Raw genomic sequence first — 15,190 nt, 5'->3', positions numbered from 1 at the left:
ATGCACATTCTCAGGAATGTAGAGAAGTGAGCTCAGTGTACATTCAGCATGAAACTGAAACTAACAACGTCCTGAGAAATGTCCTTTCAACATAGTCAGGTTTTTTTATGACATAAAGCCTGAATAAGACCAGCCTACAAGCTGTGCTATTGGTGCATGTTATACACTGTCATAAGAGCTGGGTAGTTCCTGCTATTGTGCAAATAGGATAGAGCTTTGAGAATCTTTGCTGTTATATGAACCAGATTGCAATGACCTGCATAAAGATCTGATGTGAGTATTACACAGATAAAATGCAAATTGATGTTTCCTGTATTTCTGGCTGATGGATTGCAGGTTTTTTCCTAGATTCTTAAGATTTACCTAAGTTTATTTTCAAATTATTACTGGGATACAGACTCCGATTCTGAATGAAAGACTGGTTAAGTTCCAGATCCTAAAACACAGGTCCACATAATTTCTAACCCTGATATTTTTAGAAGCTGAAATTCTCTTACAACTCTATCTTCTCTCCTAGGCAAAGGCAGAGGAGTGGTCCTGGTGAGCCTCTTCAGCTTATGCATGAGGATGTCGCTCTTAGTAAATATTTCATCCTGAATTTCAGAGATGATTTGAATGGAGAAAAAAACTTCTGTATGTACTTATATCTATATATTCCTGTTTACTTTCTTTTAGTTGTTATTAACACACTACCTGCAGAAAATAGATTGTTTTGATTGTACAGCAAGTCTGGAGACTTTCACCTTCTGCATCCCAGAAAAAGCATAGGCTATGAAGAGAAGTTCTTGGGCTTCTCTGAGAAGTCTTTCTTTCTGTAGAAGCTGGAGATACAAAAGAAAATTTGCAGTGTATCATGCCAGAGTGTCAGTCTGTATTCAGTAATGCTGCTAAGAGTGGAAAGGCTCGAAAGATTCTATGATATACACAACTGCTTTTAAAATATAACAAAATTTCACCCCAACTCTACCACAGTATTATAGAAAAAAAAAAATTCAGCTGGATTAGAATGATTGTATTTGTCATGGAACAAAAAACTGACAGTGGAAAATATTCAACGGGTGACAGTTAAACAATGCAGGGAGATTCACAGATAGTGTGATCAAAGGAGGAAGTAAGAAATTATATTTCTTCATCTGAAGGCTGAAGGGAGAAGGAGAGCAGACTAAAATGATGCAAATAGTCTGTCACAGGTAAACCTCAAGAATAAACCAATTGTCCCAACAATAAATTGCCTCTGTGGTGAGGTGGGCAACAAGGGACTGCAGCAAGTGTGCAAAAGACAGAAGAAGAACAGCAGGTGACATGTTATTTGGGTAAGGCGGGTATGAGAGAATGAGAACAAGAGATTAGGTCCACAAAATATACTGAGACAGACTGGAGAAATGGCCTTCGAACAAATTTTAATATGCATGGTAAGAATTTTTTATTAAATTCCCAAACCAGAAAAAATGTACCTTCTTTCTGATGATGAGATATGCAACAGCTGCTGTTTCTATGAGGATCTAATGCTTGGTTTTTATTTATTCTTTTGTTTATTTTCTGACCTAGGATTTTTGAAATTTTTTCTTTAATTTTTTTGTTTGTTTCTTTTTTTTTAAACTGGATCTTTCACAGAAAGTAAAATCAGTTTAGCCATTTCATGAAGATGTTAAAAAGTTGAGTCTTTTTGCACATGTGAGAATGTTAGGAGAAAGCTGTTGAAAAAAGCTTGCTTCCATTGCAAAATGCACAGAAGGCAGAGGAGTTACAGTAACAGAAAAAGACAAACTGAGACTGGGAGTATATAATCTTTTGCTGTGTACATAGGTGCATGAGAAGATAGTCTCTTTTCTAACTAAGTGAGCATAAAACTACTTTTCATGCAGGGAGAGTCAAATGGAGCCAAGTCTGTTAACACAGCTTGATTGCTTTTGATTAAGATGAGTTTGTAATTTTGGATTATTTCCAGAAGGCACTGTCCTGTGCTTAGTTTGGGTTCTAGCTTTGCAGTACAATAAGACAGAGAGTGTAGAAGGAGAGGGATCAGGAAAAGCATAGTCATTAGGAAAACATAGCTGATCTCAGCTCAGTAATGTTGCAGAGTCTTTCAGCAGCATAGCAAGAACATTGAATGTAGGAATGAATAGATAAACTGCAATATTGGTATTTCAAATCCATAACAAAGTCTACAAGCTCAAGATGACTCAGGATGCAAGACCACTTGCAAAACCTTATTTGCAAAAGTGTACAGGACAGTTTGTGTGGAGGTGAACACAAACCAACTGGTCAGCCTGGTGACATTTCCATCCTCCCAGCTCCCAGCTGTGGAGTTCAATATCCCCACTTCCTTCTACATTGTCAGAACACCTGTGCTGTACCTGGTAAAACCAAGGATCACATAGTAAGTGCTGCCAATGGGATACCTTGCTCTGTAGGGAAATACAATTCAAAGAAGGGACTGTCTACCATAGCCATTTAACTTAAAAAGGACTGAGTATCCCTTCCTTAGTCCTTTAATACTTTGATATTCCAGAGTGAAATCTGAGAGATTATTGTAAACTCTGTTAATTTGACTCCTGCTTTAAGCCTGGAGGAAAACTAGTGTGCTTGAAAGCTTGTTTAACTTTTCCAACTGATCTGATTATTCTAGTGGAAGTTATGGGTCTACAAAGCTCTCCATGCTTAATGCTGCTAAATTTCATTATGTAGACACTAAATGTGTTAACTGTTCTAAATCATCCATTTGCTGGAAAACAAATATTTTAATAGCTGAAACAATGTTTCCAGGAAAAGGTTTTCCATTATTTAATAGACTATAAGGTCACTGAATCAGTGACTGTGCCTCTGGTTGTTTTGTTTAGTGAACAGCAAAGATATTTTGTTCAGGATCCCTTGTTAAACTTGTGTTGAGAATAATCATAGAACTACAGAGCCATAGAATGATTTGAGTTGGAAGGAATGTTTAAAGGTGATCTACTCCAACCCCCTGCCATGTGTAGGAGCAATCATAGCAAGGGTACTAATCAAAGGTAGCTCCAGAAGATCTTACACTAAGATGCTTCTTTTATTAAGAAAAGCATTATGACCTTTCATGGATGAAAATAATAGGATTTAATTTACGTTACTCAGATATGGGTTTCAGTCTTTTTTACAAAGGAGTAGATTGCAAAATATTCCGTGATCTTCATGTTCCTTTGCTTAAAATACTTCTTGTAAATTTAACATTATGAACATTGTGAGAGTTGTCACTAACGCCAAATCAATCCTAACTCTTATGACCAGACTAGTGCCAACCTCAGTTGCCACCTGTGGTGAAAACACACGAGTGTTTTCTGAAAATAGGATCCAGTAAATAAAAATAAGCACATACCAAAGAGGTCTATACAAAGCACAGCTACTTAAATGAGCTACCCAAGCTTTTCTCAAGGGCTCCACAGTTTAGGCATGTAGCAGATTGATGTTCATATTTTGCCACCTGTTTCAGTTCCCGAGAGCATCCTTATAACATCCAGCTTTGTCAAGATAAGCACCTTTTGCTTCTGTCTGTAGAATAGAATAAAGTCTATGTTGAAAATTGAATTATATCGTTGCATGGAGCATAGAGCTTGTACCGTTTGAAATGGGAATACTGAGTCTAAATTTTCCAAAGGAACAAGAAATATCCTTCTCACTTCTTACAGAAGGATTTTGGACAATCACTGAAGATTTTAGATGATGTAAGGCCAAAAATTACTCTTTTTTTTTTAGACAAGTGCTATAAACCCTCTGGATAAGTGAGCTGGGACCAGGGCTAAAGTCACAGGTGTGATCAACTGAATGAATCAATAGGAGAAAAACAGTACTTAGTATCATTTCCATCTTTGGTGGAACTTCAGAAATTTATTATCATTGCCATCTGGATTTCAGTCAGCATTCACTACAAAAATTTACCAGAATATGTTACTTGTGGCCCAATGAAGTCAAGTATGGGTTTCAACTTTGTATTTTCAGTAAAGCAAAAAAGCTGTACAAAAAGAAAATATTATATTCCTCATTTTCCCTGATCATTGTCATACTTTTGTTTTCAATTGTCCCATTCAGACTTTTGTCTTGGGCCCTAAATATTCATTGAAACTATTACAACTCATAAAAAGCCATTATGATATTTAGATGGTTGATGTGATGCTTTTTACCACCTCAATTTTCCAATTTTTTTTTACTTAACTCCCATAATCACAGAGCACTGTGTGATAACTTGGTTTTTCTTCTGCAGGTTAGTCTGGGAAATCAATTTACTGACTCTATCTGAATTGCTCTTGAAATGTCATGCTACTTCTTACTGTTCTCAGATGTGTATTTTCAATTCCTCACTTTGCTGCAAGAAGCATTAAGTACTGATATTTATGGCACAGTGTTCCTTCTTTTATCCCTGTGAATTTGAAACAGGCATGTGATGAATACATTTTAGTAGTGGCCTTTTGCTTAACAGAAAAATAAAAGACAGTGCTGCGCATAAGCTTGGGATAAGTTAGGATAGTTGTGTACAAGGACTACTGAAGAGCAGGACATGACATACGTTTTATGAAAAGCAGGGAGGACATGAGGGCTAGTCTGCAACATCATGAATGGTTAGTAGTGCAAGCTCAGAAGAAATCACCTTCCAGATGCTGGTGCAGGCTTTTCTATGGAAGTGTGTCAGAGTCACATGAGGAAGTTGCATGGGTAAATTGCACTGAGATTGCACAACAACTTGATGTCTGCTTGTGAGATTATGGAAATAATGAAGGATGCCTTCTAATACAGATCCTTGCTGACAAATCCTTGATCTTTCTAATATACATCTATGGAAATAAATCTTTGGTCTTTCTAATACAGATCCTTCCTGCGTCCCACAAGCATTCTTTGACTGTTTTCAGTATCACAAGTTAGAATGTTCTTATATTTGGTTTCTTTTGTGTATTTATATTATGTGTAATGCTTTTCTAAAACTAATCCCTCTGGTCAGACAAGATTTACTTGATATGTAATAATTATGATTATCTGCTGGGGCTTTGATTGTGCATCTTTTTATTTTTACTATCAGTAATATGTGTATTTTTAAAAGTCCTATCTCTTACATTATAAAATAAACATGCTCTGCATTCTCAATATACTCTAAACTATAAAAAGAGAGCAGAATACCTAAAATGTCTCACATAAGGTAAATTCAGGGATCTAAATATTGATGTGAAATATTGTTTCATTCTTCATTCAGTTCTTTCCTTTATGTCCATCTTCTAATAGGTAAGCTGTGTGGAGAAGTGAGCATAGCAGGAGACTGAGGATGGTAAATAGTAACAGTCTTTACTTCTGCATCTGGAAAATAGAGATACTGATAGTGTTTATTAGCTCCTTTCTAACACAGCCATAATAATCATGATTCATCACACATTAAGTAGTGATGGACTCAGTCCTCTGATAAAGGTAACTAGCTTTCATTTACATGTAATAAATCTGCTTAGAGTAGTTTGCATATAAATCTTTATTTGTGACATCATATGATTAAGGTCTAAACTTCCAGAAAAAGTCCCATAATTTCGGCTGCTAATTTGCTAAGGTTTGAGCCTCACTTTCCAAGATACTGAAATCTTAAGGGTAGAAGCAATGAGAGAAATGCAGCACCTGAGAAAATTGAAACCAGAATGTTTCAAGTTAAGACCACAAAAGAATAGAGAAGTAAAATTAAACCCCTCCTCCAGTAAGTCTAGCTCTGGTGAAGTCTAAAATTGCTCCTTCTCTTCTTTACTTCCTTGTAGCTTATTTCTGGATCTTATTCACTGTTTTTTCAGATTATACTGCATGTTAGCAAGCTTTATTGAAAGTAATTCTTCCGTCTTTTCTATTATCTCATAAGTTTTATTATAAATTTTGGCCCTGGTACTTCTTTGTTGGTTGTTTTTTTTCTCTTTTTAGTTATGTTTATCCATATACAATATTGTGAAAAATATGCGATAGTTTGCTTGCTACTGGAACACAAATACACTCACTCTAAAACTGTACTTTCTCCTTTTGTATTATTCCAGGCCTGTTGGTTTACTATCAGTAATACAAGGCAATTTGTACACATCAGACATTGCCGTATGTAAAGTGAACGAATAGCAGCAGTAAGTCTTCATTCTAATCCTTTTGAACCAAACTTCAATTTACCCATCCTGAGATTTCCACAGTCTCACAATGTGTTCCAGGTATTTCCTGGTAAAAAAAAAAACCCTGCAAAATACCCCATGCAAAGCAAAGCTGAAACAAAAGCAGGGTTAAAAATCTTGTAAACTAGATGATGTGTTAGTGCAGACAGTTATAAAATCTGCTTGTGTTTGTTCATGAATCTCTCCAACATGGGAGAAGTCAATTGATTATTACTTGTGGATAGTAAAAAATATAAAAGCATTTCCCTGTCAGACTATTTAAAACTGCCTGCAAGCTACAGATCCTGGAAATGTCATGACTGAAGTTGTGGAAATGTTTTATTTCCCTTTATCGCTACTGTTTCATTGCCATTGGTTCATATTCTTTGTGTGTGCATGAGTTGCTCTAATAAGGATTTTCCTTGTTTCTGCTGGTAGCCTAGTGTTTGTTTCTGGTTTTGCTGTTTATGAGCTGTGATGGATTTCAAAGGCTGGCATTGCTCTGATCTGCCAGCAGAAGGTAGTTGTTGCAAGTTCTAATGCAATTCTACTTTTCTTTCAGATCTACCTGAGACAATGTTCCAAATCCTCACAATACTGTTACTGGAAACACAGTTCTCCATGGTTTTAGGTAAGAGAGAAACTGCCTTTCAATTTCACTAGCAGAACTAATGCAGCTTTTAGTATGTGGGCTTCAGCACCTCCACCAATATTTGCATGAATGGTCAATAATGTCTGGAGCCTCTGCTTTCCATCTTATAAAAGGCACTGGCACTGACTGAGCACAGGACAGGCGTCCGCCACTTTCCACACTCAGGCTTCTTTAACATATTGTGTATTGGCAGCTGAGGCGTCCAGCATCAGTGGCATGGCTGTAAGTAGGAGGATGACCAAAGCAACAAATGCCCACAGGGAAGCGTAACAATCTCAGTGTTAGAAAGCGTGAAGTATAATCACTTGTGTTCCCCTGTCCATGCCTGTAGCAGAAGCAGCTTGGCAAAAACCCAGAAGGAGCTTGGCACTTTTTCACATTATATTCTCCCTTGCTACAGTTGTATTACAGTGAATAAACAAACATTGCTAAGAGGAACCTAGCAATGCTAAGGTTTCCCTGTACATATTTCAGAGACACATACAATAAAAAGAATGCATAAACAGTTGCATAGTCTTCTCTTTACAATGTCACTACCAACACTTTCAAGTGCTCTGAATTGTCTACCAATACATGACACATCCACTATGGAAAGTAGTAACAAAGTATATTGAATGACGTATTAGAAATAACTCTGCCATATCAAGTACACTTTCAAATGGCAACCTATTCATAACAATATTAATTTCAGATTGGGTGAATGGCTAAGATTATTTTGATATATTTTCTGTAATTTTGTTGCATGTATCCTAGAAATGTGTGAGATCAAATGATACTGACATGGTTCCAGGTTTGTGGAGACTGTAATTGCTACACAGCAATTTTGAGCTATACACATTTATCCAGTGCAACTCTGTTTCACAGGATCTACACAGGTATTTATTTTTGTAAAGGATAATGACAGTAGATTTACAATTTCCACAATTAACTGTTGCTTTTACTACAACCTTAGGACATGTAAGAGACCATATCACAGTTTAAGAAAAATGGTCCCTGTGTAACCACTGGCCTAGCCTTAAGTTACACATAAAATGCAAAAAACCCCAAAAACAAATAAAACCCACCACCATAAACTTGGTCATTATGCCCTCATCTTTCAGATTCTGTAATCAATACAGAATACAGATTGTTTGCTATAATTACTTTACGGTAAAAATATTAGTGTGAGTATAAACAAAAAATGCTTAAAACTTTTAGTCAAATCAGTAACCATATACCCCTGACTATATGTATACAGTATACTATCTGTATACTGTCTGACACAGTTTTGCCCAACTTTAAAGAAAATCAGAACATATTTTGATGAAACAAATGAAATTGTTCTCTTTTTATCACATAGTTTTATTTACAGTTGAAGTTCCTCAACAGCTCTACATTGCGGAGTATGGGAGCAATGTGACCATGGAATGCAGATTCACTGTGAATGGCTCAGTGGATCTAGGACTCCTGACTGTTTTTTGGGAGCAGAAAAGGCAGGGTTCATTGAAACCAAAAGAGGTGTACGCATTCCGCAATGGGAAGGCACTCTGTCCATCTCAACATCCTGATTACATAGGAAGAGCATCACTTCTGCACAGTGAACTGATGTTGGGACGAGCCATCCTCCAGATCACCGATGTTAAGATCACAGATGCAGGATCATACCTTTGTCTCATTGACTACCAGGGTGTGGACTACAAGTACATTGCTTTGAAAGTGAGAGGTGAGTGGTTAAATTAAATGTAATTGTATACTCATTGAGACATCTCCAGTAAATTCCTACAAGCTTGTAGAAATTGGTTAATCTGAAGAATTTGTTGCTCATTGTCTCACCAAGACTTTGTGCTCAGCCCCTAGCTGAACCAAAGCAGTTTCTTAGTAGTGGCTAGCCTTTGGTTCAACAGCTGAGCTCCTCCAGGAGCACCTAGTGCTGGGGAGGGACAGCATTTGTTCTCCTTCCATCCTTCTTTCTACAGCCTCTTCTCCAGTGCCAAAATCTCCCTCCTCTCCTTTCATCCTCTTGTTGGGCCACCCTCTGATCATTCCAAAAAGTTTCTCAAAGATGCTTTGATGTACTTATAAATCCTGCTGCAACTACTCAAGTGACTGGGGATTCCCCAAGTGACTGTAGCTCCCAGAGCAAGGACATGTGATTTTCTGTGTCCATTGAAGCCAAATGGGCATTAGTAATAAAGGTATGTGTTAATGGAAAGCATGACAGACCATATCTTTGAAAGATTTCTGGTGTTTCCCACTAATTGCATGTCTGTGTGATGCAAGGCAGCATTCATTTCCCACCCAGTTATTTAAATAACAATATTTATCAAATGCAAAATGGACATAGACATTCTTAAGACTCACATTAGTTCCTATGAAAATCAATTTTGCTCTAATACGATGAAAATATTACACTGTTTATAAGTTATGGTAAAACAAACATGAAATCAGGCTTTCTGGAAGTGGCATATTCTAAAAGTGAAAATAAGAGCCCCATAAGATTCCACTTGTCTACTCTGTCTTAATAAATTATAAATTTAGTGTCAACTGCTGCCATGTATTAAGTACTGGAGCGCATTCTTTTGCTGTAGGCATGGTAAGGACTGAATAATCCATTTTGCATTGTTCTACAAAACATTCTTCATAATTTTAAATAAGTGTTACACAGATACAGCCAGAGACAATACATAGCATTAAAAGGAAGCAGGGAAAGTGAAGTGGGAAAATAACTGTTGTTGCATACAATTTCACTCAACAAATTCTCATGCAGCATCTTACAAGACAATAAACACTCAAGTCATGAGAATACCAGGGGAAGACAAGCTTGTTTTTATGTGCCAGTCAGAAGGCTTTCCTCTGGCAGAGGTTTTCTGGCAAAATGAGAACTTCAATCTCAGCGGATCTGCAAATACCACCTATACACTGACTGCAGATGGCCTCTACAATGTCACCAGCATCCTGACATTCAAACCAAATACGAGTGAGAACTACACGTGTGTCTTCTGGAATAAAGAACTGAATGGAGAAACTTCAGCTCACTTTTCCACTTTAGGTTCGTATGACCTTGAACTTGTACATGACGGTGTTCATACATACATCATGTGCTATGGTCCATCACTGGAGTTCAGTTCTAGAAGTCGGTGTAATATTGATTCTTGGTAAATTGAACAAGTCAGTATTATTTATGTCTTTGAAGTCTCAGCTAGCTTCCACTCCAACAAACCAGTCTGTATTTTTCTGTATATTTTAGAGTAGCTTTCCTTATTTTCCTGCCAATACAAAAAGAATTTTTTCAGCTGCATGGGCATCTTCCCTGAGTCTCCTACTTAATTATTCTATCTAGTTGTCTACCTTGACTTCAGCAAGGCTTTTGACACTGTCACCCATAGTATCTTCATGGGTAAGCTCAGGAAATGTGGGTTAGATGAACAGGATCAAGAACTGCTTAAATTACAGAGTCCAGAAGGTCGCGATCAGAGGAACAGAATCCAGATGGAAGCCAGCTGTCAGTGGCATTCCCCAGGGATCAATACCAGGTCCAAGTCTTACTCAATTTATCAGCAACCTGGACAAAGGAATCAAAGGCACCCTCCACAGGTTTGCTGGTGATACTAAACTGAGTGCAGTGGCTGATCTACCTGAAGGCTCTGCTGCCATTCCATGGACCTTGATTAGCTGGAGGGTTGGGCAGAGAGAAACCTAGTGAGGTTCAACTGAGTGTAAGGTCCTGCACCTGGGGAGGAATTGTCTCACGTGCCAGCACAGGCTGGGGCTGACCTCTGTGAAGTGGTTCTGCAGAGAAGGACCTAGGAGTCCTGGCAGACAAAAAGCTCTCCATGAGCCAGCCAAGAAAGCTAATGGTATCCTGAGGCACACTAGGAAGAGTATTGCCAGCAGGTCGAGGCAGATGATCCTGCCCCTTTACTCAGCAATAGTGAGGCCACAACTGGAGTGCCGTCCCCAGTGCTGTGCCCAGTTCTGGGCACTTCAGGACATGAGAGAGAAGGAGGTACTGGAGAGGGTTCAGCAACAGCCACAAGGATGATGAGAGGTCTGAGCATCTCTCTTATGAGAAGACTATGTTTAGTCTGGAGAAGACTGAGAGGAGGCCTCATCAATATATAAAAATATTTCAAAGGCAGATGACAATAGGATGGTGCCAGACTCAAAGCCATACAAATGAGAGGTATGACTGGTTTTTTTTGTGAGGTTTTTCACAATAATATTTCAGAACAAATTATTCATAAAATTAGTGTAAATCACTATGTTGATAAATTTTAAAAATCCTTTGTTCAGTCAGAGCAAGACTTTGGTGAAACAGAACCAATAACTTGATAAACAACACCTGTTTTGTAAGTTAGAAATTTACTCTCCTTTAATGTTTTTAACAGCTTTAATAAGTACACAGTATACTGGACAAAAATTCCTGATCTCTTTAATCATCCCCACATGTGTGACTGTAGCTGTCCTTCTCTCTGCACTAATAATATTTCAGAAGAGAAAATCATTCAAGAATGAGCAACACGAAAAAGGTACATTTTACTTCAGATAGTGAAAATTTTCACTATTTCTTTACTTTTCCTGTGAACAACCTTGAGGAAATTTTAGTAAGGCACACTTGCATGACTTTGGTCACATTTTATTTCTAGATTACAAGAGGGTAGAAAATGAGATCTTGGATAATTTCAGTTTTATTTTCCTCACTGTGTTACCTATGTGAGACAAGGTATATGTAAAGATACATTTTTAAAGCTGACCAGTTAGTATTCTGTACAGAGCACAAACAAACTTCGCCTCGTGTAAGGAGGACTGTAAAAGCATAGTTTGAACAGTGTTTTCTTCATAGCTACAAAGACATTGTGGCTACAGTATATTACACAGAATTTTTATTTTTCAACTCCATTATGGCTCTATAACCAAATTGGTATGATACAGGACTACCGCAATATTTCCTTCCTTGTTTGCGTGTACAGTAGTACAAAACTAATAAAGCAAACAGACTATTACTCCAGTATTTTCTTGCACATGAACAGACTCTAGTAAATTAGACTATATGTATTTACAGTCATGAAAGGAGAGTCTTAATATTATGATTTCAGAATTTGATTCAAGTTTTGTAAAGTTTTTGATTCAAGTTTTGTAAATTAAAAGAAACATAGAGAAGTTTATTTATTTAATATGACTTAATAATAAACCTAACTGTGCTTACAGCTCAGTTTAATCTAAAGCTTTACTGAATAGTTATAGTTACAATATAGTTTCTTTCAAATCTAGAAATGTTTAAGCTAAATTTGTATATATTTACTTTAACAGACAGGAAAAGAAAACTGAAACCTAATGCAAAGGATGAGAACAGTAAGTCATAGGCAATTTTTTAAATTTACATTTACAGATTTTTCTTTCTTACATCTACAATATGAAATAATATGTGGATTGAAACCAAAATAATGTTACATCAAAATAGAGGGTAGTTTTGAATTTAAATGCTTTTATTCTTGAGTTTTTTAAAAATGCAACTTCTAAAGTTTTGACTTGCTCTTGGGCGATATAAAAATTTAAAAATATTGGTTCACTTTCACTAAGGTACCAATAGCTTTCATACACAGCTCAGCACACATCTCTGTATATCAGCTGGGGTTTTAGTAGTATTGGATAAGAAAGATACTCACAGAAAGCTGGTTGTTTGGGATAGCACCAAGATTTTTGTGGCAATAGTCTGTTATACTTTTGGATCAGGCTACAGGTTTTAACAACAAATAAAATGATACCTCATTTATCTGGAATATTATATAATCTTCTAGGGTACTTCTTGTCTTATGAGAATCTGACTTGCCTAGACATCCAGAAATTTTTCCATTTCAGAGGGACGATAATACCTAAAAAACTGTCAGGATGCATCTAACTGTTCTGTACTAAAATTGAACTGAAAAAAAAAAGATACCACTATAGAAAATGATAAATCAATATGACAAGGAAAGTCTTAATACACCTACTGGTATAAATCAATTTTGTTACCTAGAGATAACAGTTTGACAGCTTATGCATTGTGAGGCGAGAGGCTGTGGCCAGTGTTAGGTACAGAGGAACTTGGTTCAGCAATAATTCCTTGGTGTCCAAGCAGACCCTCACATAGCATACTGAGGTCAGCCCTGAGGCTGCCAAGGAGCACAAATTAAATAATACTGTGATGCAGCTAACCAAGTGAACACAGAGACAACTCAAGGCTTTTCCAAGGACAAGATTTTTTTTGAGAATCCACCCATGTTTCTCACTGCTAAAAAAATACAGGAAGAAGTCACCAGCTTAAAAAATAAATCTTGTAGGTGAAAGGGAGAGATTGGATGAAGAGGGCATGAATTCACTGATTTCCAAATCACCTCAGGTTGTCATGTTTATATCTTAAATATAAGTGTCAGTAGGTACTACAATTGAAGCAACACTTTCAAAAAGACACTTTCACCTTCCAGAAACCTTGCAGCAGTCAAAGTCTCATTCTTATTTTTCATGTGACAGTGTGAAACTTTAGTGGCATCATGTCATGCACTAATGAACACAAGCTCAAGGCAAGCAGCAGTCTGGAGAACAGCATTGGTGCATGTCTGGACATCATTCCAGTGCATATTGTCCGAGCATAGCTTGGCTTCCCCTGACTTTTTGTATTACTTTTGTATTTTTCCACTTTGTAGCCTCTTCTGTGCACTTAGTGAAATGAAGAAATTAAAGGAAACAAGGCCACTCTTTGCGGTTTTACTTCTTCATTTTAATGACAAAAACCTTTGTCTTTCTTGTAACATGCAGTAAATCAGATGACAAACATTTATATTTGTCAGCATTGGATATTTTTAAGAAACCCTGGAAAGAACCTTTTTTCCATGATGAGTAGGTAGTTGAAGCATAAAAGCCACAGATACTTTACCACAGTGCCTTGGAAATGACCCATACAGTCCTGGTTACAGGAACAAGGACTGTTAATGTTACCAGTGTTAACTTACAGCTCAAGCTGTATCAGAACTGAATATGTAGGACATTTAAACTCATCACTGAAGTCCCAGTTCTGCACACTTTTAATCACATGCACATATTTACTGACAATCATTACCATGGATACTCTCTAAACAAATTTCAGTTTTGTTATTTCATTTCTATGGCTGAAAGTGAGTGATAGCTTTGTTGTAATCGAAAATTCAGAATTTGGACTATAGATAAAAGAGATAATTCTTTCCTGGAAAAAAACACGGCAGACGTTCTTGTGAATTATAACAGCTTTAAGGAGCCATTGTAACTTCAGCATGATCCAGAAGACTGAGCTTTCACTCTTAACCACTCAGTTGTTAAAATCAGGCTTTTTATTTTCTTAAATCACTGCAGATTTTTAAACTAATTCTATTGCATTTTCTTTCTTTAAGGTGATGATTTTAACTCTCAGACTGAGGCTTTATACTTGTCAACTGTCACAGCTTCAAGAGACAGTGGAAGTGTGGATCTGTGAAAATTCTTCATATTACATGTCATAATTTGCACTTTTTCTATCAGTTTTTGGGGACTTCAAAAGAAAATTACAGCTCTTTAGCCTTAGGATAAACAATGAACTCATGGGGATGTATTTGCACTGCAGCAATGGAAAGCTATGCCTCCTCAGACACCTTATCTTCTTGAAGTTACTGAGAATTCTGCTGTCACAAAATGTGGTTTACCACTGTGGAGAGGTCAGCTGAGTGCCTTTGATACACTTTACTTTGGACTTACTGTTGCTCAAAGGATTTTTGTTTAAGAACACCTATATCAACTGTTCAGTCTCACGAATGGTGCTTGGAGTCAAAAATCTTGTGGAATTTGAATAAAAGCTGTAAATGCTATCTTATGTCAATTATCTTTCTGGTGGAAACATCATTTCACACCCATATCCAATTTCCAAATTTTCTAACACATTAAATTGGGTATTACCACAAGTACCTACTTGCATCATTGTATCCACTTGTATAACTTGTATCATTGCAACATCTATAAGCTATTTCATATCACAAGAGCAATAAGAGGTTGAAATTAAATCAAAGGACAGATTAAAAAAAACCCACCCAATACTAGCAATAAATCAACATTATGTTGCATAAGAGAATTTTTATGTCTATATAAAACCTCACAAGTAAGTCAGGTAAAAAAAACATGGACTGTGATACTATGCTACATGACAGTATAAAGTTTCAGATTTGAACTGATTATTCAACAGAATTTTCTTGAAGAGGAATTTGGAAGCAAAAGTGAAAATAAGGCTCAGACAGATTTCTGCACTGGTTATTTTTAAACAATAATTTTGCCTTTGTTCAGATGAAGAAGTGAGTCTTTTCCATGCCAGGCTGCTTTGCTTCCTAATACTGGAATGCCAGATTTGGAAAAACATCCAAAATGAAACAACTTTGCCCCTTAAATAGTCATGAGATAG

At 36.8% G+C, this 15,190-nt stretch overlaps 1 protein-coding gene across 5 annotated transcripts; it reads left to right on the top strand.

Moving 5' to 3' along the window:
- Nucleotides 1-203: 203 nt before the first annotated feature.
- On the top strand, nucleotides 204-14,866 carry LOC137464379 (programmed cell death 1 ligand 2-like). Of its 5 annotated transcripts, none has more exons than XM_068175678.1 (7): nucleotides 204-273; nucleotides 6,685-6,753; nucleotides 8,114-8,476; nucleotides 9,521-9,802; nucleotides 11,142-11,282; nucleotides 12,064-12,105; nucleotides 14,157-14,866. In XM_068175678.1, the coding sequence occupies exons 2-7, from the start codon at nucleotides 6,699-6,701 to the stop codon at nucleotides 14,237-14,239; spliced, it is 966 nt and encodes a 321-aa protein (XP_068031779.1). In that variant the 5' UTR covers nucleotides 204-273; nucleotides 6,685-6,698; the 3' UTR covers nucleotides 14,240-14,866. The 5 variants fall into 5 exon arrangements, with proteins under 5 accessions (XP_068031779.1, XP_068031778.1, XP_068031781.1 ...); XM_068175677.1 differs by lacking the exon at nucleotides 204-273 and adding an exon at nucleotides 1,048-1,190; XM_068175676.1 differs by lacking the exon at nucleotides 204-273 and adding an exon at nucleotides 1,065-1,297.
- Nucleotides 14,867-15,190: the final 324 nt, after the last annotated feature.

Source organism: Anomalospiza imberbis, chromosome Z (assembly GCF_031753505.1).
Source record: "Anomalospiza imberbis isolate Cuckoo-Finch-1a 21T00152 chromosome Z, ASM3175350v1, whole genome shotgun sequence".
NCBI classification, from domain to species: Eukaryota; Metazoa; Chordata; class Aves; order Passeriformes; family Viduidae; genus Anomalospiza; species Anomalospiza imberbis.
This window is presented reverse-complemented; position numbering and strand designations above follow the sequence as displayed.

Bases quoted from the DNA above. Each gene is read 5' to 3' on its own strand.
- LOC137464379 (XM_068175678.1), top strand. From the start codon at position 6,699: ATGTTCCAAATCCTCACAATACTGTTACTGGAAACACAGTTCTCCATG. The intron at 8,477-9,520 runs GTGAGTGGTTAA...ATTCTCATGCAG, and splicing joins CATTGCTTTGAAAGTGAGAG to CATCTTACAAGACAATAAAC. The intron at 11,283-12,063 runs GTACATTTTACT...TTACTTTAACAG, and splicing joins GAATGAGCAACACGAAAAAG to ACAGGAAAAGAAAACTGAAA.